This window comes from Misgurnus anguillicaudatus, chromosome 12, assembly GCF_027580225.2.
Source record: "Misgurnus anguillicaudatus chromosome 12, ASM2758022v2, whole genome shotgun sequence".
In the NCBI taxonomy this organism is placed as follows: Eukaryota; Metazoa; Chordata; class Actinopteri; order Cypriniformes; family Cobitidae; genus Misgurnus; species Misgurnus anguillicaudatus.
In genome coordinates this window covers 15,328,593-15,353,052 of record NC_073348.2, presented here as the reverse complement: position 1 = coordinate 15,353,052, position 24,460 = coordinate 15,328,593, and the positions used below count along the sequence as shown (strand labels likewise).

At 35.1% G+C, this 24,460-nt stretch overlaps 4 protein-coding genes across 5 annotated transcripts; 1 reads left to right on the top strand and 3 right to left on the bottom strand.

The window, feature by feature from the left end:
• Positions 1 to 139: 139 nt before the first annotated feature.
• cldn23.1 (claudin 23.1) lies at positions 140 to 1,883 on the bottom strand. The gene has a single exon (XM_055209139.2). It carries the CDS (start codon positions 1,881 to 1,883, stop codon positions 1,077 to 1,079), a length of 807 nt encoding a protein of 268 aa, XP_055065114.1. The 3' UTR covers positions 140 to 1,076.
• A 39-nt stretch (positions 1,884 to 1,922) lies between these two features.
• On the bottom strand, positions 1,923 to 4,823 carry cldn23.2 (claudin 23.2). Of its 2 annotated transcripts, XR_008645462.2 has the most exons (2): positions 3,790 to 4,823; positions 1,923 to 2,059 (listed from the first exon to the last, which is right to left on the bottom strand). XR_008645462.2 is itself a non-coding variant. In XM_055209142.2 (1 exon), exon 1 carries the CDS (start codon positions 4,612 to 4,614, stop codon positions 3,844 to 3,846), a length of 771 nt encoding a protein of 256 aa, XP_055065117.1. In that variant the 5' UTR covers positions 4,615 to 4,823; the 3' UTR covers positions 2,725 to 3,843. The 2 variants fall into 2 exon arrangements, 1 of the variants encoding a protein (XP_055065117.1); XM_055209142.2 differs by lacking the exon at positions 1,923 to 2,059 and having other exon boundaries at positions 2,725 to 4,823.
• Positions 4,824 to 9,843: 5,020 nt separating this feature from the next.
• parm1 (prostate androgen-regulated mucin-like protein 1) lies at positions 9,844 to 15,434 on the top strand. Its single transcript, XM_055209141.2, has 4 exons — positions 9,844 to 10,003; positions 10,461 to 11,060; positions 11,882 to 11,960; positions 13,136 to 15,434. The coding sequence occupies exons 1-4, from the start codon at positions 9,973 to 9,975 to the stop codon at positions 13,215 to 13,217; spliced, it is 792 nt and encodes a 263-aa protein (XP_055065116.2). The 5' UTR covers positions 9,844 to 9,972; the 3' UTR covers positions 13,218 to 15,434.
• A 4,064-nt stretch (positions 15,435 to 19,498) lies between these two features.
• On the bottom strand, positions 19,499 to 23,843 carry LOC129447405 (uncharacterized). The gene is made up of 8 exons (XM_055209138.2): positions 23,692 to 23,843; positions 22,482 to 22,548; positions 22,336 to 22,392; positions 22,183 to 22,239; positions 21,012 to 21,062; positions 20,816 to 20,860; positions 20,361 to 20,651; positions 19,499 to 20,097 (listed from the first exon to the last, which is right to left on the bottom strand). Exons 2-8 carry the CDS (start codon positions 22,530 to 22,532, stop codon positions 19,795 to 19,797), a joined length of 855 nt encoding a protein of 284 aa, XP_055065113.1. The 5' UTR covers positions 22,533 to 22,548; positions 23,692 to 23,843; the 3' UTR covers positions 19,499 to 19,794.
• Between the last annotated feature and the right edge of the window lie 617 nt (positions 23,844 to 24,460).

Below are 24,460 nucleotides of genomic sequence, written 5' to 3'. Positions count from 1 at the left end.
TCACAACTAAAGAGGAATAATAGATAAAGGTTTTTTCTACAACTTAAGTTTATTTCTTTTAAGGTAACTGACTGGTTTTAGTTAAAAATACAGATTGACAACAGTGTTTGGTTTTAATAAATAGTGATTTATTAAAAATGCAAATGAAAGTTACAAAGAGATCAAAAATTATTAACCATTCAAAAAGCACACAAACCTGTTGATCCAAACAGCGGAAAAATATAATATGATCTTATTCATTTATCTGAAAATTATTTTATATGGTTTTAGAATGACTTAATTTACACAAAACTTCATGCCCAGAGTCTACCATAACACATTTTGATGATAAAGTTCAGTTCATATGGCTAATGGATCACCTGCTAGTTCAAACATGGCTTACATTCAACAAGGCTTTTTAGAAAACACTAAAACAACCTGTATTACTGGTTATGCCACATGACTAAGGTTCAGTCATCTTAACCGTATGACTATGTTTAGGTTGTATTACATGTTAGTGTCCTTTAAAAACAAATATGTTTTATTTACACAGAGAAGAAAATATTGCACAATTATTTGTATTTAAACTTTATAAAAGACTTGCTGCATTATTGTAAAATTACTCTGAGTGTTCTCTTAACTGGGGTCATATTCAAAAATTCCAAGCTAAAACCCTCTTTTTTTTTTTTTTTTTTGAAAGTCCAACTTCAGAGACAATGAATGACTTGCAATAGTAGGAAAAAGACAGGTGCATCAAGTTGTTTAAGTCGTGTACCTACACTAAAAAAAACTTCTGGACATTGGTTGCACATAATAAAATTAGGTTTTCGTAAAATAAAATTACCATTAATTAAAATTAATATAATTTTAAGAAAACTTGATTCAATACTGTTGAACTGGTGTACATTATTAAATTAGGTAGATCCAACCATTTTTTTAAGAGAAAATCATTTTAAGAAAACCTAATTCAATCATGTGCAATCAGAGATTTTTTTCAGTGAAGTGTGTTCACACAAATTGTTTAAACAGCCATCAAGTCTTATATGTTAATTCCTATGGTACACACAGTCAAATAATGTATCATTAGGTGTGTAATTTTACAGATCAGCGTCGTAAGGTCTGCCAGTGTATGATGTGTTGACGGACCCCCTGTCTTGAGTTTTAGCTCGTGGGAAGTCCAGGTCATCGTCCAGTGACTTTTTAGAGTATGGTACACTGCTTCTTTCACTGCCTACATTGTAGCTTCTAGGTAGGTTGACCCTCGGGACAGGCCTTGGTCTAAATGTTGCTCTGCCTGCATTGGTTTGAGGCTTTTCTCCACGGTTCCGACCTCCACAGCAGGAGATTATCCCAAGAAACATCACAAAGCCCCCAAGGATCTCCATGATACCTCCAATGTAGCCCAGAACAATACAGTATCCCACACGAATGTCATCTGGTTTTGCCGGATCTCTTTTAATTGAGGTGGAGTTGAGGCTGGTTAGCAGGTAGGTGTACCATGCAATGGGAATGATGGCCAGAACTCCAGAGCAGAAGATAAGGAGACCACCAAAGGCAGCCAGTATCCATCTGGGTTTGTCTTTCCAGCATCTGACCCCAGGAATTGCCACAGCCAGACCAATCGCAGTTACAATCAAGGACGCGATCATCATTCCTTGAGCAATCGATATTATCTGATTGTTAAAATATGTTTGGTCATTGCTTCTAAGGTTACACTGTTGTGTTCTTGATGTTGTAAAGGTGTTGCAGATGTCCCAAATTCCCTGCTCCACCACCAGGTCTGTAGCTGAATTTGCAAGGTTGTTAATGGTGCGCCAGTTGGGTGCGACTGTGCTGGTCAGGTCCAGGATCCATCCACAGGGTGCCATGACCAAGCCGAATATTAGGATCCCTGGAGTTCTCATGGTTGAGGGTACAGCTTCTGTCTCGTTCTGAAGGGAATGAAGTTTCGTTGCTGCTTAAGAAACATACTGAAACTTGTAGGAGGTTGAGCTGTCTGATTAGCATCTTAAGAGGAGTAGTCTGGAATGTTTGGTACACTTAAACTGGTTTGAACTGCATGCCACTCTTTCAGTGATACCTGTAATTCCAGTGTGCAAGACAAGATGATAAACAGGGGAGAAAGTATTTCACAGTGGCTGTTTAACTATGAGGTTTCGAGTCAAAAGTACAGCATAAGGTTGGTGGTTTTTAAAATCTTAAGTTAAGACAGGTAATGTTATTTTCAAATGCATACACTAGCCCATTGTTGTAACATTCTACAGTAATTGTGACCAAAATAATGATTCGATATCCTTGGTGTTGTGACCTTACCAAAAGACAAATTAAAATAAACTAATAAAGAGAAGAGGTTTATAAAAATTGTGTAAAACTAAAAGGGGCCAACAAAAACACTTTTGTTATCTTTTAAAGGAACAGTATGTAAGAAATTTATATCAATTAATCATAAAATGTCCCTGATATGTCACTAGACATTAAGAAATCATTTTCGTTTCAAATACTTATATCACTGACAACAGTGGTTTGGCCAGGATATTGTCATTTAAAAAGTGGAGTTGCAGCCCTCAACTGATGTTTATGTTGTCCTTTTGTGTATTGGCCATCAGTTGTGTGATTGCAGTACCAGTTTTAGCCACCAGTTTTGTTATTGCAATACCAGTTTTGGCCACAATCCCACATACTGTTCCTTTAATTATCCTTAACCTGAAATCTTGTGATTAAATTTAGCACATGGACACATTAAGCTTCACTAATCATTATTCAAAATAAAATTTATTTTAATCATATATTATTCGATTTCAGTATAAAATGTGTTATAGAATGCCACATTTCTAATGTCAGCCATCACATTGCCAATCAATAAATACAGAAAAATAAACAAGTATATGCGGTTCAACATAAGTTGATGGATGCAGGTTAGGTACATAACACCACACATCCCAAACTTCTACAAAGATGTTATTCAACTCTGTCTAGTCAACACCAGAGGAAATGTTATTTCCAACATTCATTGCCTTTCTTTTACTACGTATTTGCTTTTATAGTAGATATAATTTTACAAACTCAAAAGATTTCTAATAAATTACACATTTTAAAACAGCTCAGTTCTACAAAAAGTCTAAATTGTGTTCAGTTCCTTTACAGATATTAACAATGTTAACTGGGCCTAAAAACAGTTTTTTACATGACAAATCATGGAAGATCTGATCAATAAATCTTATGAACATGTTTGTACATTACTTTATAAGTTAAGCAATTTTGACTTTTTAAGTTGCAGCAACTCATTACAAGTCAAGATTTAAATAGTAAGTTTAAATTGCTTGTATACAGCCCATTAACACAACATGTGTTATCAGGTTAATGTTTAAATTCCTTATTTTTTCCGGTGCCCAAGTTAGAAAATGCATTAATCTGCAGCAACTATGGCATTTGGCTAAATTTTGGTTACAAATTTACATCACAAAAAATTGGAATGTTATTAGTAAGTTTAAATTGTTTGTATACAGCCCATTAACACAACATGTGTTATCAGGTTAATGTTTAAATTCCTTATTTTTTCCGGTGCCCAAGTTAGAAAATGCATTAATCTGCAGCAACTATGGCATTTGGCTAAATTTTGGTTACAAATTTACATCACAAAAAATTGGAATGGATTTAACACTATTATGAACCATCAACTTACTTATTCAAATCTATCCTTAAAACAATTTCAGTGTGATTTAATTGTGTTAAATTGGTTCCCATCAGCCAGATAAATCCAAACATTAGAGACCATTATAGTTTACATACAATTACCAATACAAATCTCACCATTGCATTTTTGTGATGTTTCCTTTTTTGCCGTTTTTTATCATATGTCCTTGTTTACAAATCTGAATCGTATGGTCTTGCCCCGTAAGCAGTTTTTACAGGTCTACTGTCTATCTGTCTATTGGCTCTGGGAAAGTCCATATCTGCATCTTTGGAGTAATACGGGGCACTGCTGGAGCTACTAATGCTGCTCACACTCGGAACTGTAACTCGATGGAGTGGATGTGGGTCGCGGGTGGACTTTAGCACATCTGTCCTCGGCCTTTCCTGGCGGGAGCGATCACCGCAACGCCGACATAACCCGATGGACATCACCAAACCTCCGATCATTTCCAAGATCCCGCCGATGAAGCCCAAAACTAAGCAATATCCGACACGAATGTCGGTGGACGGAGAATAAATTGAGGTCATAATGTGAGTATACCACGACACTGGGATGATGGCGAGGACCCCTGAGATGAAGATGAGTAGACCCCCGATCCCAGCCAGTGTCCATCGTGGTTTATCGGTCCAACATCGGACTCCGGCGGACGCCACGCCAATGGCTATGACATTAAGTATAAGTGATGCCAACATCAACCCCTGAGCTATTTTGATGATCTGGTTGTTAAAATATTGCGTATCCGGTTGGCTGCATTGTATATCCCGGGATGATGTAAATGTCTTGCAAATGTCCCAAATTCCCTGCTGTAAAACCATATCAGTGGATTCTCCGGCGATATTATTGATGGTGCGCCAGCTCGGTGCCACGGTGCTTGCCAGATCTAAAATCAACCCGCATGGTGCGAGCACCAAACCGCAAATAAAAATCCCAGGTGTTCTCATGATAGACAGATAGATAGATAGATAGGTAGTAACTTCCGATCTCAAGATTTGGAATTAATGCCTTTGTTTTCCGTAAAACTTTTCAAACAGTCACAGTGTAAAGAGAAACATGGCAGAAACTCCCTTGAAGGGAGGAACTCATAAAATCCCTCCATTGTTATGTCAAGTCACATGACCGTCTATGTTTGTTAACATCCAAGTTTCGATACCTGCGCTGTGAGTCAGTCAAACTCACTGAGTCAGTCACACCTGTGGGCCCCGCCTACAAAAGTGACGCCACGTATTATATTGGTAAAGGTGCCTGAAACATTCTTTTATAAACCTGAACCCACTTTTCTACAGGGTTCTCCTTTTTCGCTGAGTTTTATTTCATTATTTTGTATTTCTGTCATTTATAAACAAGACGATAATCAATATTTTCAATTCATTTTTAAATCTGTAGCTCTTTTTGACATGTTGCATCATTGCAAAGAAGCTTTACCACAAATACAAAGCCTATTACAAACAATAGTGACATGAGTAAAATGAAATATTATTGCAAAATACATGTTATATGTAATTGGTTTCTAAATAGAGAGAAGACTTCGTGAGAACTACATTATATTTAAGAAATTATTAAAAATTAATATACACAAACATTTTATCTGAAGGTTTGTATTCTTTAAAGAGAAAAATTGCATAAGAAAACTTACTAAATCAAAATATATATTTTTCTGACACTCTAAGATATTAAATCAAATTGTATAATACATTCCAACTTATATGTATATGGCCAAAAATAGATGAATGGTTGATGTAGCTCATTTGGTAGAGCTTTGTGTTAGCAGCACAAAGATTGTGGGTTTGATTCTGCAGGAAACAGACAATTGATTTGGATTAAAGCATCTACTAAACGTGTAAGATGAAAATGAAGACTCTCAGTGAGCAAGACAATGTGACAGTGGAAAGGTCCTGCTCATCATTCACCATTAAGCCACGTTACCAATAGAGCCATGTGAGGAGGATGTCTACAGTCTCAAGCTATCTATAGGGCTAGAAGAGAGGAGAAGAGAAGATAAGAGAAGAGAAGAGAAGAGAAGAGAAGAGAGAAGAGAGGAGAAGAGAAGATAAGAGGGTATCTTCTTTGCACCCAACGTTAATGATTTGTTTTCAAAAGAAAGCCTTATCAAGTACAATCAAACAATCCTGCATAAAGCTCTAACAGGGAGTGAAGGAACTTTCATTATCATCATAATAAGGTATGGCTATCGATTTAACACTTAACCTCCCTGGGACCTTAAAAACACAGGGCATGATGTGTTATTTCCCCTTCAAAGCGGAATCAACTTAAACTTTGGGTCTTTATCCACTCAGGTGTGAATCAAATCAATATTTATCACCATTTACACTCTCTTGCTATTGCCTTACACAAAAAAAGTGTCTAAGTTAGTTTTGTAGAAAATTCTCGATTCTACAAGATCAATTTTTTTTGTTTGTGAACAAATGTTTAGTATGTGTTCCTTGGCCTTATTTCAGCAACTTTTAAAATATGTTTTTACAAATCATGCATAAACATAATTCCATGAAAATATGTTACTCACATATTAGTTTGTGCTAAATACAGTTTGGTATCATTTTACAGGAAATCCTTTGAAATTTCATAAAACACTGTTGAAAGTGCTAAAGATGGTTGTATGTGTTGTCAGTCCTCTAATAAAAACAAAAATAAATAGGCTCTTTTTGATGTTTTTTTCTGAAGTCTGTATTTAAAAGTATATAACTCTGGCCCTGAGTGGTAACGAAACCTGCAGACAGATTTGTTTGATTCTACCAGTTGTCAGCTTACAGAGGAAAAATGATCTCTATCATAATCTATGCAAAAGTTATTCTATTCCAATTTAAGGGAGGAATAATACTCTTTTTGTATTTAATTTTCACCTAAAAATATTTGAAGTGTCCCCATAACCACATACAGTGGAATAAATGCAATATCATTATATAATTTTACAGAAAACCCTTTGAAGTTACATAAAAAGCTGCTGTTTGTGACAAATATTGCTGTACATACATTTATGTTGTTTTTTTATATGATGAAACACAAAATTTTCTTTTTTATGTTGCGAACACTTTGAAAGTAGATAACTCTGATTCTGTGTACTCAGACTGCAGACAGTTCTGGTTGTTAGCAGCAGCAAAACACCCAAAAACAGAATGATCTTTTAGCATGTCGAATTCAAAAGTTATTCTAATTTTACTGAAGGGTGTGAAAATACATTTTTCATTTAAAAATACTTTTGTGTTTTGCACATATAATAAATAGCAAGGGATTATTCATCCACACAACCAAAGAAAATGCTGTGAATGGACACATTTTTTAGAGTAGGACCAAAGATAAAAGATGGTGTAGCATTTGTGGCTATCTGAGTTCACGCTCAAGTTTTACATACGTTTATAAAATACAATTTTTTACCTCATTATTCATTCGACGATTGTTGGATATGTGATGATAATAGAACACCCCTCTGCTCTTTACTCTTTAGAAGTGGATGAGCGCAAGTGTCAACATTCGACCTCTGGCCCTGCCCCTTGTTTATTGGCGTTTATTGTTTATTGCATGGATTGATACAGAATGTAAAGTTTAAAGGCCACAAGCTGCACCCTTGTTTCCTTGAATTTTCTGACACCATCTGCTCTAAAGGCAAGACAGGAGTATTGCGGTGAAAGCTCTTCACTTAAAAATTATACTGAACAGGAGTGTAACATAGAGAATGAGTGGCAAGGAACCAAAACTCCAATGATGTATAAATGGAGAAAAAACTTTGTGAGAAATTATAGGCTTAGCCAGGAAGGCCAATCTATAAAATCAAAATGCTGTTGCAGAGAATAAATGCTGTTTTGTAAAATCTAAACACAGCCTCAATCATCGCAGAATACATGTTAATTTGTAGATTTCCATCTACATATCCTTTTTCTAGCTGTAATGGTCATACCATGGTGCTAGCATTTTTTCTTTAACTAATCCTCTTTAGCCAAAAGGAGGCTGCAGTTTACAATGTATTACTGTCCCGCAAGTTCATATAAGCATTTTGCTAGATGCATTTTAAACGATTTGAAAAGCTTACTAATAAAACTATTTGTAAAGTTTACTTTTAATCTTAAAATCCATCATAAAAAGTAAGTCATTATATTTTAACATTTTAAAAATGTGCCAATGGGCCTATAAAAAAACAATTAATTGAACATAGACCAGTGCAGACCTGTATGTAATACATGTGCAATATAAATAAAAGACATTAACATAATTAAAGATAAACTCTTGAATCATGGTGGCAGTGTTGAAAAATGTTTTGTAAGGTAAGGCCTATTGCATCATTTCACAAATGATATGTAGAAAGATACACCTGAAACTATAAACACAACATCAATGAAACCACAGGTGTTGCCTGAATACGCCCCTAAACAATAAATATACTTTTTTTCACACTGCTTTCTGTTTAGTTTACTGTGTGTACACTATGCATAAACAGATAGGTAAACAGACATATAAACAGATAAACATTTTTATCTGTTTATCTGTCTAGAAAAAGGCAAGTCGAATTAGAGGAGCTCCATTTTTTATTTTTACAAGACTATCTGTGTGAAGTCAAATGTAAATTTAATTTAGCTGGTGTTTTTGACAAATATGTTATTAATAAATAATGAAGGAAAGTTAAAGAAAGTTTTTTACAGAAGAAAAACATAGCAGATCCAATCCAAAGTCAACATGCCCTCTGTTCATACTGAGCTGCACCCATACATACATCTGTTGCACAGTTTGCCAGATCATCATAGAATGTAGTTTGGAATGAAGATAAACCTGATCATAAGTCTTGGCATTTTTCTGTAAAATAACAAAATGACAACACAATGTCGTTCTCGTTTCTACTTAGATGGTAAATGGACTGCATTTATATAGAGCTTTTACAGACATATGGCCATCCAAAGCGCTTTACAGGTTGCCTCACATTCACCCACACAATCATACACTGATGGCAGTGTCAGCCATGCAAGGCACCATCCAGCTCATCAGGAGCAGCTGGGGTTAGGTGTCTTGCTCAAGGCCACCTCGACACATGGTTAGGTGGAGCCGGGGATTGAACCACCAACCTTCCGGTTTGTAGACAACCTACAGAAACCACTGAACCACTGCCGCCCCGGATACAATTACCTTTTAAGAATTTCAAAGAAATTAAATCTCAAATTCAATTTTTTTTATGTATTGTACAAAGTAAGAATCTGGGCCAAGCTGAATAAAGTGTCTTGTTCAAAGGCAGAGTTTCTGCAATGGTTTAATTCAGAGAAGTCCTCCACTGGGGTCCAAACCTGCAAACATAATTTGGTCAAACAGATAAAACCATCAAAATATTAATATTAAAAATAAAAAATGTTACTTACTGACTGAAGCTTTTTCATCAAGTTTGTTCTAGGATAATTAAAAAAAAAAACTATTTTCACTATGTAAAATATTCCCCTATTACCCTAAAGTTGAACACAACCACAAAACAATGTATGGTTGCATTCCTTATTTTTTTTAGACGGCAAATAGTCGTTCAATTTCATTATAAAATATAAAACCTGTAGATATGCAAGGTACTGTTCACATGTATTAATTAGATTTTCTGCCATCTAGCGGTAAATATATGCCATGACGCCATTATTTTACATTTATACTGTATCTGTCTATATGGCATGACAGAATAATTTATTTTCCTACAAATGATTTTTGATGCCAAAAGAAAGAGAAAACTTACGACGAATAAGTAATAGGCTATCACAGAGATGTAAAGTAGGCCTACTCATGTATTTTTACTTTAATCAAGTACATTTTCAAGCTAGAGTGTTCTTTTAATTAACTACAGCATAGTACTTTTAACATTACATTTCATATTTAATTTTATTTAATACTTAATTAAATAAAAAAATTAACTTTTTAACTTTTAGTATTTGATAAGTTTTAATAAAAAAATTCTACGTTTTTAATGTAGGCTTATTTTTATTAAAGGTAAAACAATAACTTGCTGTTATTAAATGTAGTGAAATGAAATGTACAAGCCATCGGAATGTATAAAAACTTTGCCATTCACATTTTCATTTAAAGATTAAAAAACAATAATTGAATTGCCAAAGAAAACACTCTGATAAAATACTTCACTACGTTACACCTCTGTGAAATTAAGATATCAAAACGGAAGCATAACATTAGAGGGCACAGTCGCCAAGAGGCGTGCTCTGCGCGCTCATGTCAAGTCATTGCGTGTGAATTTCCTTATCGTTTACATGTGCGAAGAGGAAGGCGTGAGAGACCGTTAAACAGACACGACGTTAGAAAAGGAAGTTAAGATGAACGTTTTAATGATTTTAACAATAGCAGGTACGTTTATAATAATTGCTAACATTTTACAGTGTAAATGCTATAGTAAATGTAATGCTTAACTGCACAAATTTCATTGCACATATGTATACTTTTGAGTGTGTATACACAGCCAGCTATGTCATTGTTTTGCGATTTACTGTTTTCTGTAATGTAAACATTCTGTGAAAATATAAACCTTCTTTAATACTGACTAAGTAAGGCCATTGAAATCTTGAAACCAGTGAATTAAAACTTTAATGCTCTTAATCTCTTAATTAGATTACCAAACTTTCGCCTGGTTTTCACAGACAGGGTCTCAAATATTTATTTGATCTGCAGTACATTAGGGTACCTTAAAATTTGTTTCTTATTATTATGACACTCATGATGCTGAAATGGTGTGTGTTGTTGCACGTAGTGAATTAACTGGCCTTTGTTCTTGTTGGTGATATGTTTGTGTCTGTTTGACATCCAGGTTGGGTGACTTTTGGACTTTCTACAGTGAATGTATCCACAACAACTGATGCAGAAGTATCCTCAGTAAAAACAGCTGCAGCAGTTGCAACAACAGCATCACCTCCACATCTAAGCACATCTAGTGTCCATACGAGCCCATACAAAACAAATGAATCGGTCTCCACAATCGGTTTTTCGACAACTGCAAACGTATCAACTGTAAATTCCTCCATGAACACTACAAACAACAACTCAACGTCAGACCCCGTGGAGATGACAACAGTTGCAAACACAATGCCCAATTCAACCTCTGATGTAAATTCTACCTCTATTGCAAAAGTGATCACCAGTGCACCCAATGTGACCATTTCGTCAAAAACTCTCACTTCCAGTATTGTGACTAAAGCTCAGACGTTGAAGACTGAAAGCACAAAGGCAGTTATAACAAGTGCAAAAAATACAAGACCTACAGCAACAAGGATGATAAAACTGATGCCTTCTACTTCTAAAGCGTTAGTGTCGTCTGCTAAGCCACAATCATCAACAAAAAAAACTTTGACAAGGCAACATCAAACCAATAATGGACCACATAAAAAGAATCCACAGGCTCTGAGCTCAGGTATGTATTGTGTTGAAATAACTATAGATATAAAATTTGTCCTAAATTTACACTGGCCCACGGACCTAAGATGGTATGTATTTCTTGTAATGTTTACAATGTAGTTATAAAAAGACACCTGAAGGTCTAATTTACCTCGTACTAATTAATTGGTTCATAAGAGACGTTTACATAATCAGGGATTTACAAATATTTCTGCTTAAAGACATTTTACAATAAAATGAATACTGCTGTATAATAATGCGTTAATACTGCAAAGTTTAAATTCTTTACTTTTCTAAAATATAAGGTTTTTTTTAGTGACTGGATTTGTTAACTAGTTCAAATTCAGGTGACTGATTCCTAAACACTTTAGTTTTTCAAGTTAATATTTAATACAGTAACTGACTTAAATCATTACCAGTTTGCTTACCTTTTCTTATAAAGCATCATAAGCATCTAAGAATAGGTGATGTGTGCACTTGTTGCTCCCTGTCTAGATTGCATCCCTTTCTTAAGGAATGATGGATAATATTTAATAGTCATATCAATCTATGTGATTAGTTCAGAATTTAGAAACGCAGTTCATGCATAAGCCTAAATGTCTATTGCTTGAAAGTATGTACAGTACACATCTTTTTCATTTGATCGTTGTAACCATTTTTGTAATGTTTAAAGTTTTGTTATCTTTATCTTAACTATTTTAAAGAAAGATAACTTTATCACTAAGTTTAATATGTGTGGCTACTATGTATGAGATTGGAAAGCAAAACTACATGTACTGTAGGCCATGTGTGGCTATAAGTCATCATGATTCATCAAACAAATGTTTTCTCTATTAGGAAGTGTTGCTGCCATCGTAATAGGCTTTATCGCCATTGTACTTATCTTACTTGGTGGAGCATACTACTTCAAAATGCGGTAAGTCAAGTATCAAATACAATGACTTTGTTAAAGCGGTATTTCTCTGACAAAGCTTTTCATGATGAACCTAAAATATTCATGTTATATTCGTGTCTCACCTCAAAATAAACAGGACAAATAAATAAATAAAGTCTATGTGTAGAACACTACATAAATGTTCCCAAACGTTTGTTTCTTTTAAACTAGCAAAAGTGAATTCGCCCTAATGCTGCGTTTACACCAGCCGCGGTAGGTGCAGCAAGCGCGAGTGATTTTAATGTTAAGTCAATGTGAAGACGCGTTGACGCGCGTCTGAAGGTCTCGCGGTGCAAATGATGCGTTTGGTGCGGCGAGGTAGACGCAATTACGCCTCAGTCGCGCATCTAGTTCACGCGAATTGAGCGTATGGCACAGTTGGTGCTTTTTGTGCATTTTGCTCCTGATTGGTTCGGTCAGCCTCAAATTCGCGTCAAACACAAAATGCTCAAAAATCTCCATTCACGCGTACCACGCCAGACACTCAATTCGTGCCATTCGCGTCACATTGACCAGACCCGCGAATGAGGCGGAATTGCGTCTGCCGTGCCAAACGCCTCATCCGCGTCGCGAGACTTCCAGACGCGCATCAACGCGTCTTCACATTGACTTAACAATGAAATCACTCGCGCTTGACGCCTCTACCGCGGCTGGTGTAAACGCAGCAAAACTGTTCAAGCGGCAGACTTGGCGTAGTAGACGCGATTTTGACACCTCACCTTCAACCATATAGTGCACTTATTGCCACCCCGGAACGCAGTAGGCTTCAGGGTGGCAGAGTCTACTGTCTGCAGTCTGGAAATAATTATTAGTACAGACTTTAAATGCTATACCAACTTGTGTTTGACACGTATCCTGATGAATATATAGTGTGTGATGGTTATGTGTAATCCTGTTCTTTTAATCCATGGGTACGGAAGTAGCTTAGCAAAAAAGTCTTTTAAAGATACTTTGTTGTTATTTTTAATTCATCTACACATGTAAACCTTTAAACTGTTGTATAAACGCAATATCGCTCTTGTGGTTTTGTGATTATATGAGCATATGGCTGCGATTGCCTTCTAATCACAGCCGTGCTAATGATATAGGGCTATATCACACTCCTACTCTAGCTTTAAGAATTGTTAGTAATCTAATTGCATGTTTGTGTGTTGCAGACGGTCTTCTTATGGACGCCTTTTGGATGATACTGATCACAGCTCAATGGGGAATTTTTTCAACCCAATGTTTGACGGCTGAATGAGGAAGTTAATGTAGAAGTACAGCTGAATGATTCATTTCTGAAGGAAGAACATGCATCTGTCCTGAGTAATGAATTTGGTAACATGAGATTCTGTATCGTCCCCCAAAATATTCAGTCAGAATCAGAATGTGTCAGAACCTAGATATGACTGATTGTTTTTGTGAAGTTTTTGTATGAAGGTGTTGACATTCATGTGTATTAGAAGTACTTGTATTATAACTGCAAATAGTAAAAATAAATCTATGTTGTTTTTGCACAAAACATTTCTTTATATTTTTTTCTTTCTTTAAGGAACCCTACTAAATCAAAGTTTGATTTCAGCCATTAACTTCATTATGATTTCAATCTTTGCATGACCTTACTCAGTCAATGTTAAAGATATCAATATTATATAATGTTTTTTACATTATGTAGGATGATTTTATGTAGAAAACAGTAAATAAAGAATAAAAAATGACTTAAGCTTTGAAAACAGGCAGGGTCACATATTGTTGACAGGGTTACTAACCCTATCATATCCCATAATTATTGTTCTCTGCTCAGCTGTGGCCACTATTCATCTGAAGTCAGTCCTTTTGTTAACTTAACGTTTCTTTAGCCTAATTCTTTAGCAGATGCATCTGAGTTTTATCCTCTTGTCATTGTAATGGCAGGGACCCTCAAGCAGCATGTAATTAAGCATTTAAACAGTCAAGACTGTTATTAGAGACTTAAAATAAGCCAACATGCAAATGGATGAGGCATACTTGCAAAACATCTGGTGTTTTGGTTTGTTCAGGAGTGCTGCAGTAGCTGTTCATTTATTTTTATTCAGAAAAATTTCTTTTTAAACTTTTTTAAACGGCAACTCTTGTTGCAGCTGCCCACGCGTTTTTGTTACCTGTTCAACACACTGTTTCCTGTTTATGCAGAAAGTTTAGCTGTAACTGTGACACAAACCACATGAGGAAATGGGTATCTGGTTCTTGAGCAGTGGCGACTAAATGTAGACCTAGTCTTGTACTTAATAAAATAATCATCTTTATTATTATTATTAATAATAAGTTGTATAGATTAATAATTTTCCCTGTAACACATGGGTTACTCTCTTATGGACAAATTGCTAAATCAGTCTGCTATTTGCTATACTTCTGTCACTGTGATTAAAAAGATATAGACAGCATATAGTTTATTTTAAAATAATATTATTATTATTACAAGAAATAATTTTTTTATTTATGGATAAATTATGTGAGAAAATTATGTTTTGTGTGTATTTGACATTTTGCTTTGGAAAAAAAGCACATAAGCACATTTGTACACAGCAGGTTTCGCTGTATGTATTCAATATGTAATATATTGTGTTTATCAGTTGTACATAAAAAATAATCTTAGGCAAAGCAGATCAAAGTTTATTTAAACCAAATAAGTAGATTTAACTTTAACTAAAAAGTTAAATTTTACTTACAAATGTCACCCAGTAGTTGAAAACCTATGGTAAACTCAGTGCTCGGTCAATAGATCACAAACTAAGTTGGCCTTTTTATAAACCAAAGTGTTAACAGGACACAGTCTATAAACATTGTTGTACATATAAAATGACAAGGTACATGATTTTAGGCTAAATTGTTTACAATCAGCAGAAATACACTGTTATTTCCTAGAAACAGAAAGTTCTGCAATATATATGTGAAGTTTGGGAGACTCTGAAAGCTGAAAGTGAACTGCTGTGACTATAGAGCATTAAACTGTGCTACCAAACCCATCATTCTCTCCACTTCACCATCTTATAACCCATTTGCTTAGGTTCAGCATTAATTGTTTAAAAGATACAGATCTAAAGACAAAATTTCACAGTACCCATATAATCCTTGACTAATTTATTTTTTATGTTTATTACATATACCTGCTAATTAAATACCTGTGAAAACCAGGCTAAAGTGTGTGTGTTACACATATATATCCTTGTTTATGATTGGCCAGTTTAATAATAAACATCCAGTCATGTTTAAATATTTGTGATTTATATGTTGCTTGGAACAAAATTTGTTAAGGAGAATACACAATATTTTTTATTATTTGTGCTATTTATACTGTATGTTCTAATAACATTGCTGTATAATACACTTCACTGATCTGCTTCATTTGTATTGCTTTGTACTGTTTGTATTGTTTATCATGCGTTTTCATTAAAATTGCTTAAAATTCCAATGGCATCATAAAATACAAGCTCATTTTCTTATGACTTGAAATATTTTCTGTTAATAAAGTATCCAATGTTTACTGGGTGCTGGTGTGAAAGGACTGACTAATTCATAACCAACACCACTGTTTTGCTCTTTTCTGTATAAAAAACAACATGGGTCAAGAAATAAAAAAAGTTAAACTGAACCAACTGAACCTAATGAGAGACTGAAATGGAAATATACTATTCTGTTATATACTATTTGTATTTTCTCCACCACAAATTTGGGTTATGTAGTAATTGTTTTGAAATTAGATATGCAAAACAGATATGCACTCAGATAATCATAATGTAAGTTTGTAAAGACTGAATATTAATATTTAATATAATAATAAAAGACTTTGCGATAATAATATTAAAATAAGGATTATTTAACAGTGATGTGAAATTTATTGTAGATTAATGTCCCAGCAGGGGTCACTGAACACTGTCGCTCTTAAAATATATATTACAGTCTGCTAACTAGTCCTTTAGTGCTAAATGTCTAGCTTGTACTATAAAATGCACTGTGTTTATGGAATGATAATATGATAATATATAAAATAACAATATTTACTTTTACTGTATGATTCATTGTGAAGAAACACATTTCTATGACAGAACCAGCAGAGGTCAGTATCTATCTCTGATTATTTTTACATAATTGTGCACTGGACATTTTGTTCTATGAAACAATACATTTGTATAAATTACAAGATAACAAGACAACAAGATAGCCTCAACTTTTTAAATCGGTCTTTGTCAGACACGTGATTTTGCTGTGTGTGACGTCACCAAAGCGCCATTTTGGAGGTATCATTACTGGCTGTGAGCAATAGAAAAGACTACAAGTAGAGAGATTCTAGTGAAGTGAAGACAATAAATAAGATAGAAATAAAGAACATCAAATTTATTAGAAAATTTGTACAATTGTACATGATTGCAAGGCGGTCGAGCATTAAAAGTGTTAGCATAAAGCGTATTCTATATCAAATAAAATGTATAATAATAACAATGAGAATAATAATAAATGTATTATATAAAACGTAACTACATCACTAGTGTCCAATCCTGCTATCGTAGGTGTATCACGAGGTCAGCCAACCCCAATTAAATACACTTCAAGCACATTGGAAACCTAAAAAAATCAAATGTGGTAAATTTTGTAACCTCTTCTATTATGCAGCCGATGACACAAAAAGAATGTACCATTTTATCATTAAAATAAAGTGAATAAAAAAAGGCGATTCTCCTGCTATAGAACTCTTCGACTTTGATACCTTACAAATGGCGGCAATACCCACAATGCACTTCAGTTTTTGCGAGCGTGACGTCACCTGACAAAGACTGATCCCCTGCTCGGATTCAATTTTAGGTCACCCTTTAAGTGCTACATATGTAGCAAGATCCATGCTATAACCTACCTGCATTAGCACCACCAAAACACATTACATAGTTCAGCTGACTGTGCCATTTTGTATAGGGACCCTTAGAGTCACAGCATTGACACAACATCTTGGTTACAGTTGTAACCTTAGTTCCCTCATGGAGGGAACAGGATTGTTTGGTAGATCGTTTGAAAAAAATAAGATGGTGACCAAGAAAGCATCTGGAGCACAAATTTAGTGTAAATAAGGCCATATTTAACTTTTTACACCTTTTGATTTAAGTTCTAGATTAGTATTTTAGTCTTCAAATATGGGATAAGTTATCACAAAGGCATTCTCTGTTAATATTTTAAACAGAATTTCTCACCCTGCCTATGACGGCTGTCCGAATGCATTTCCTGGAGCTGCCTTCATGCCGCTGAAGTCATTGCCTCATGAGGCAGCGAGGCAACAAATTAGACTCTTTTTATTTTTTATATGAATCGAATGGATCATTATCTTTAATAATCATGAAATATAGATACATGTTTGATTATTCTCCTTTGAATGAATGAATGAGTTTATTTTACATACTTAATTAGGGACAATGCACAGGGAACATTAATCTAAGAAAAGAAGAGATGCCATGCCAGGTTATAGCAAAGAAATGCTAATTTCCACCTGCAGTCCCTAGACAGATGTTACATTTACATAAGGTCATAAAATATATACAGTATTATACATGGAAGCTTTATTTCACTCAACTCGTTAAAACACCCTTCATATCATGATTTACAGAAATTATACAAAAAAAATTGTTTATACCCTTTGTTTTATTGAGCTGTGATTCCTGTATGTCCTGCTGTGTACGCAGATCTTATGACCATGAGATTAGTGCATTTTAATACATACCTTTAAATCAAAATGCTGATATTTTTCTAATGATGACATAATCACTATTTTTACGGAGATAAACACATAACCTTAGAAATAAGCAACACATGGTTTATCATTTTTATTTTACCATTTTATAATAATATAATATATTTGTTTATATTACGCACTTTTGAGAAATGATTGTAAAAAAGTTTCTACATAGCAATTTATCTCACAGAGAAGAAATGGCATGGGGTGTAAACAGCCTGACTCTCAATTTGGGTAAGACAAAGAAGATTAGAATGGAGAAACTGTGCTCTAATGTCAACCTCCTATTAACCATTAACATCTCGACTTTGAAGAGAGTCAGTAGCACTAATTCCTATAAGTGCACTTCACAGAATATCTCACCTGGACCCTCAACACTACAAGATAAATAAATAATAATTCTATTAAAACAAATCAAAAATAATTTAAAAAGATTTCTTTCAGTTTGGTTGTTTAAAAAAGCTTTGAAGTCAAATAATATTTTCTTTCTTAGCTTTTTATAGTCTGTAGAAACATTCCTCACTATAAAGAACCATACAGCTTATAATGGTTCTGTTATTGCATAGTTTAGCATTTCAAACTTGATCAGCTAAACATCTTCTTTACTGTTCAACTGAAAAAATACTGTCACCTACATCTTGGATGACCTGAGGATGAGTAAATGAGTACAATTAAAGAGGGTATGCATTGACGTCACTTTTCCACGTGACCACGCGAGAGCTTGCCCGGTTGAGTGGGAAAACGTGCAACAAAATGGTTGGTTTTCATAGCGACTGCTGCTAAAATGCCAGTAAAACTGACTATTATCAGCTTAAATTAAATTTAATTGGACTTAATAGCAGTGGTGGACAATCCTTAGTTACATTAGTTACATTTTCCAAGCATCTGTGCTTTATTAGGATGTTTGTATTGGGAAAAATTTTACTTCACTACATTCTAAAGCATATAATCATACTGTGTATTCTTTAATATTGCATATTAAAATGTATTTAATACCCAATTACATAAAAATTGTGTACTTTTACTTGAGTAAAAGTACGTTAATGTACTTAAATATTAAATGTAAAACAAAAACGTATTATCTATAAAATGTAAAAGAGTAAAAATTATGATTATATACTTTGGAGTGTATGTTTTCCAAAAATATCATAAATAAAATACAAATGCTTGAAAAATATGTTTAAGTAGAAAGTAAAACCTCTACTTGTTAGTGACCCTAGCAACTTGTCAACCAACGCGTGGTCTGTGGATGTTGGCATGAACGATCAGTTTACTTCTCCTTACGGTGTTTTTTGGCAGTCTGTAAAACGATAGCTCCGAATTCTTGTTTATCTGTTAGTACAGTCTATCGCACAACAGCCTTTTCCCATTTCTACGCGTTTTCACCGTATTTTCGTCGATGTCACACTGTACTCAAATGCTACTGCTCTGTCTTTTGCCACTCAGTGGGCATAACCGCAGTCCATGTCGCCGACAGTGACGTCATGTGCATACCCTCTATAGAAAAGAATCTTCTTTTTTGTATAACACATGGGTAACAGATAGCAGGCTTTTGAATTTAAATTATTTTCATATCATTAGCACAAATGACATGGGACTAATTATGTGCTTAATACTTCAGATGAATACTTAGCATTTCAAAGCCTGCCCTACAGTGACCACGAAAAATATTATAATTGTATAATTGTAAAGGGAAATGTGTTGTCCTTAGATGTAGAATATTTGTTCTTTGCCACAGTGTTTGTTGTGTTTTGGCTGTTCCCATTGCACACAAACAATTGAGTTATTGATACAGGACAACATTTATTAATAAATGATATACTCATAAACATAAAGCAAGACAATACATATACATTAACCTTGTAAATAATTGTGCAATTATAACAGGAAGACATTTTTTGAGATGAACTGCTTCTCCACAAGTTTTGCAGCCCATGTTTGGGAACCATACAGCTGTGCTTTGCCGACTATTCTCTATGTCTCAAACTAATATGAGATTGAGTGAGTCGTCAAACACCATATCATATACTTAAACTATCATTCTTTACTGTCGACAGCCCATTGAGGGTTTTGATAAGTTTACTTTGCTATGACAACCAAGGCCTCAGTAGTCAAGGCCTGAGTGACAACCTCTTCACTCTCCTGACTTTCTGTGCTCTGTGAGGAGTCACTGTCTGCAGCTCCAGGGGTGGCTGTGGTCTCCTGGCTGCTTGAAAAGCTGTCTTCAGTCTCCTTACTAGCACTAGCACTGATACTGGAGGAGTCTCCAAGATTGGCCCCCTCGTTTGCCACAGGGTCAAGCTCACGGTCGCCTGGAGCCGCCTCCATCTCTGGGGTGCTGGTGTCTTCACCTTCCAAGAGACTATTTTTCCCCAGTACAGTCTTGTAATTCAACAACACACCTCAGTTACAACAAATTTGAGTGTTTTGTGACATTGTAACATTTGTTTGCTTGTTTATTTATAGTTTAGTAACATCTAAAAGCTTCTGTATTTGAGGTAGGCATGTAGATCCTCTTGCCAGCTACAACCGTAAAAAAGATCTACAAATAATCAACTACCTAAAAAACTGATATAAACATTTGATTTACATCTATTTAGCATCTTTCACCAGACATGTGTATGGATATAAAAATGTAAGTTTACCTTGTAATGTTTATTGTCTTTCTCCACATCATTGACATATTGACCACTGTAGGAAGACATCTTTTTGCTGACAATTTTCAAATCGCCCATCTTTTCACTGTTGTAAGACTTGTATGGAAAAGGTAGTTTTTCCTTTGCATCCACATAGACAATGCTTTTTTTGTAGTCACCAGAATAGACCAAGTTGTCACCCCGACCTGTCTCAATGGTTGGGGCTAGGGTGGGCTCCTCAGTAGGTGGGCCACTTGTGGCAGAAGTTTCCTCAGAATCACTGTCACTGGAATTAGTCGTCTGCATATATAACAGACATTTACACACAATACAAGTCTGTAGATTTTTTCTGTCACATACACTTTTGTATCAACATTGCATTCTGAGATATAGTGGAAAAAAGTGACTTGTTCAGTGACTGGGCGTATTGGTACCACATGACAGACATAATAAGTGTGACTCACATTATCCTCTTCCTTCTCATCTGCTTCAGATTCATCATCTGCTTCCTACAAATGCGAAAAAGAGTATTAGGACCATGTAGGGTTCACTTACTGTAAATTGTGTCTAGACCAACGGAAGGGTATTTATAGAGCCTAGTGTATTTCATTGTCTGATGTGGGAGGACAGTGACATGTGGTCAGGAAGATGAATCTTTACCTCAGTGTCGTCTGCACTGTCCGTGCTTTCATTGGATTCTGCTGGTGTGGTCTGAAATGCAACAAATCTTTCAATGTCAATAACTCAAAGCAGTGCTCGTGCAAATTACCATGTTCCTAAATTTAAAACAGTTTACGTTAGGCAGGTTATTAATATTGTCAATATTATTGGATGCTTAAAAGTTTAATACAATTATTTTCATGCCCTCATGTCATTTTAACTTAATGTCATTCCTTGTTTCCTACAGGATTTTGTAAGACTATGGCCCTGAATGACGTCATTTGCTATTTGGCATATTTGTGACGTCATTACACCAACATTTCTCTCTGAGCTGTCGCATATTTAATCCAGCTGAATGTTCCTTTAAAAAATCATCTCGTCACTACCATCAAACATACCATCCGTTGCATGTAATTATTATAGTAATAACAGTTAATTATGCATAATAATACGCAACTAACCCTAAGCCAAAGCATAACCTTTAGTAAGTTACCTAAGGCCCCGTACACACTCACTGCATATAAATTCGGTGGTCACTTCACATTTTAATGCTTAGTCCTGTTCTGTACACACTTAGTAATTTATGTGACTGACAACCGCATTCCACAACCGAATTAACAGGTAGTGATAACCGGATTTACAGAAACTCTTAATAGTTTGTACATAACCGAAGTGAACCACTAGTTGTTGATGAAGTATTAAAAAGTGCATCATGGGCATGACATTTCTCTCTTCTAAAACAATAAATGCCTAATAAAGGAAAAAGTCTTATGTGCAGTAGAGGTCTTCACGGGTCCACTTAGATCCGAAAACCCAAGCTCTGACCCGAGACCCAAGCAGGTTCAGGTCTAAAAGCTTCATGTGTGCCTCGGACATGGGTCAGATGTAATATTAGCGGCATCGGGTCTTGGGTAATTTAAAATAAATGTGTTTTTGCCGAACGGACCCGAGAAGATCTGAACTCGCGGGTGTTTGTCAAGTCCTTTTTCAACCCCTTCTCTTTTTGCCAAGAGCGCTTGCAACATTGTGTGTGACATCATTATTACCCAGTACTTACTGTAAAAAAACAAATGTCAAATAAAGTGTAACCCTTTTTTTTACTTTTTGGTGAACTGTTCCTTAAAGATAAAATACTGTCCTTAAAGACATGTTGGAGTGGGTGAACTTTTACCTGTGTAGGTTCTGCCTGGGCCAGTTTAGCAGCTGCTTTTCGTTGCATGGGGGGAGGCTATTTAAGAAAGAAGCTTTGTTAGAAGAACATGTTTTGCAAATGATTTTCCATGCAGCACCTTACTTATTTTTTCATGTTTAATGTGATTCTTGCCTTTTGAGCAACCACACTTTCTTCTGAGCTCTCAGAACTGCTAGCTGAGCGCTTTACCTGAGAAAAATATGGATGCAGAAACATGAGCAGACAGAATGGAAGAATAGCACCAGAGCATTCTGTGGTCAAATTGACAGTAAACTTACAGGTATGCAGTATGCTGTGGCAATGAGAAGCATCAAAACAATTGCCTTCATTTTTGAGCACGATGTTCTGAAAGAGAAAAGCAATAGATATTACAAAAATGCACAGAAGTCTTGGACAACACCTATCTTGCCTAATTTCAGCTAAATGGTTAATTGTAAAAGTTAAAAACGCTGTTAGAAAGTTATAACACCAGCTAATGCATGATAATACTGAAATATTTTACAGAAATATAACATGTGCTTTAATGGTCAAACTATAAACAGCTTAAAGAGTGACTATTCTAGGTACTTGCTCATTTACTACAAACCAAGCTAACTCCAAAGGAAGCATTATTTTTAGAGTGCAGAAACAAGTTGGCAAATGCTAAAGGATTTTCTTCACTAACTGCTACCAGTCCTCACCATGAACCATCTTGTTTGCTTTCAGCTACAACAACATTGTATGAAGTATGAGTTGAGGTAGTATGTGTAGCTGCAGCTATAATGATCTCCTCTAGTGTATAATTCGAAAAGTTATATCTAGACAATAACAGCCACAATCCCAAGAAGCACGCCTCTGGTGCTAGACATAGTTTCTCAAAATCTACATTGCAGTAAGCCACAAGCCGACAATTTGTAGCATCAAAGGGTATGCAAACCAGCAGAAAATGCTAAGAGGAGAGACATTTTATTGAGGCTGCCTACAAAAAGAATGGTGGCACTTGTCAGGTTGCCAGTATATAATTCTTTGGTATGGAACTTTAATTAATGGTTGTGTCTTTGAAACAAATGAATATGATGACAAATGAGTGTCTTTGTGTGCCATAGAGTAGCCGCAACTTCCTCCTTCATTTGTCGACTTTATGTTAATTATTTATGTATATAAAAAGCTATGGTTGGAATCATTAAAAGTGTTCATAACACTAGAATTCATTTAATGCAGCCCTGTGGTCAGACTCTGTGTTTTATTCTGCAAGAACTATATTTGCTTTAAATTATGGACTGCACAACTTCTTTATATATCTAGGTTAAAATAGGTTATTTTAAGTTGTTTTAAGAAACATTTTACCTTATTTCACATAATATAGCATAGTCCATTAATGCAATATACAATAAACCACATAAATGGGTTCATGAGTCTTTTAGCAACCCAAAAGATTTTTCTGCACATTTAAACCTTAAATGACATCCTAATAACGGAGTATTAAGTTTAAAAAGAGTTAAGACTTACCTTTTTGTGAGAATGTGAAATTCTTCAGAGTTCTGAGTAGAATAAGGACTAAGGTTCTGTATATCAGATGAGACCTTGCTATGTTTTGATTTTAGAGAGATGACTGATGGTTGGCTTTTAAAACCCTGCTCTGTCTGGAAACAGCCAATAGCAATGCAGCTCGGGATTTACCACTGTGTCCCACCTTTTTGCACCCACTCTTCCTGTGGTTTGTATAGCTAAGCAAGACAAACATTCTGCATTAGGTATGACAAGCCAGAAAAAAAAACATTGTGAAAAAAACATTGTGCGCTGCTGTACCAGATATGATGCAAGCTATGCTTTTTATTATATTACACACACACACGCGCACGCACACACACACACACACACACACACACACACACACACACACACACACACACACACACACACAAACACACACACACACACACACACACACAGATAGTAGGTTAAATTACTTTATTATTAAAACAAAAAGTGCTAACTGTGTAATCCGTTTAATTTATAAAAAGGAACATTATGTCACACAGAGAAGGTTTTTTTTTTTGCAATATTTAGCAATATCAGTATTTGCTAAGACAAGCATCACTTAGCTCATACTTATGGCTATGATTACAACAAACATTTAATTGTGTGGTATATCACAACCCTTTTTGTGTAAATAAAAAATGTGATTGCTTCATACAGATATATTTGTTTTCACAAATAAAAAAAAAATCATTCCATGGATTTATTTTGAGGAGACTGATGATTTGTCAGACGATCA

What these genes read in the sequence shown, in the direction of transcription:
- LOC129447405 (XM_055209138.2), bottom strand. Translation starts at nt 22,532, where the DNA reads ATGAAGGCAATTGTTTTGATGCTTCTCATTGCCACAGCATACTGCATA. An exon ending in ACAGTGCAGACGACACTGAG is followed by an intron (nt 20,861 to 21,011) that starts GTAAAGATTCAT and finishes TCGCATTTGTAG; the next exon opens with GAAGCAGATGATGAATCTGA. An exon ending in AAGACAATAAACATTACAAG is followed by an intron (nt 20,098 to 20,360) that starts GTAAACTTACAT and finishes TTGAATTACAAG; the next exon opens with ACTGTACTGGGGAAAAATAG.
- cldn23.2 (XM_055209142.2), bottom strand. Translation starts at nt 4,614, where the DNA reads ATGAGAACACCTGGGATTTTTATTTGCGGTTTGGTGCTCGCACCATGC.
- cldn23.1 (XM_055209139.2), bottom strand. Translation starts at nt 1,883, where the DNA reads ATGAGAACTCCAGGGATCCTAATATTCGGCTTGGTCATGGCACCCTGT.
- parm1 (XM_055209141.2), top strand. Translation starts at nt 9,973, where the DNA reads ATGAACGTTTTAATGATTTTAACAATAGCAG. An exon ending in TCCACAGGCTCTGAGCTCAG is followed by an intron (nt 11,061 to 11,881) that starts GTATGTATTGTG and finishes TTTCTCTATTAG; the next exon opens with GAAGTGTTGCTGCCATCGTA. An exon ending in GCATACTACTTCAAAATGCG is followed by an intron (nt 11,961 to 13,135) that starts GTAAGTCAAGTA and finishes TGTGTGTTGCAG; the next exon opens with ACGGTCTTCTTATGGACGCC.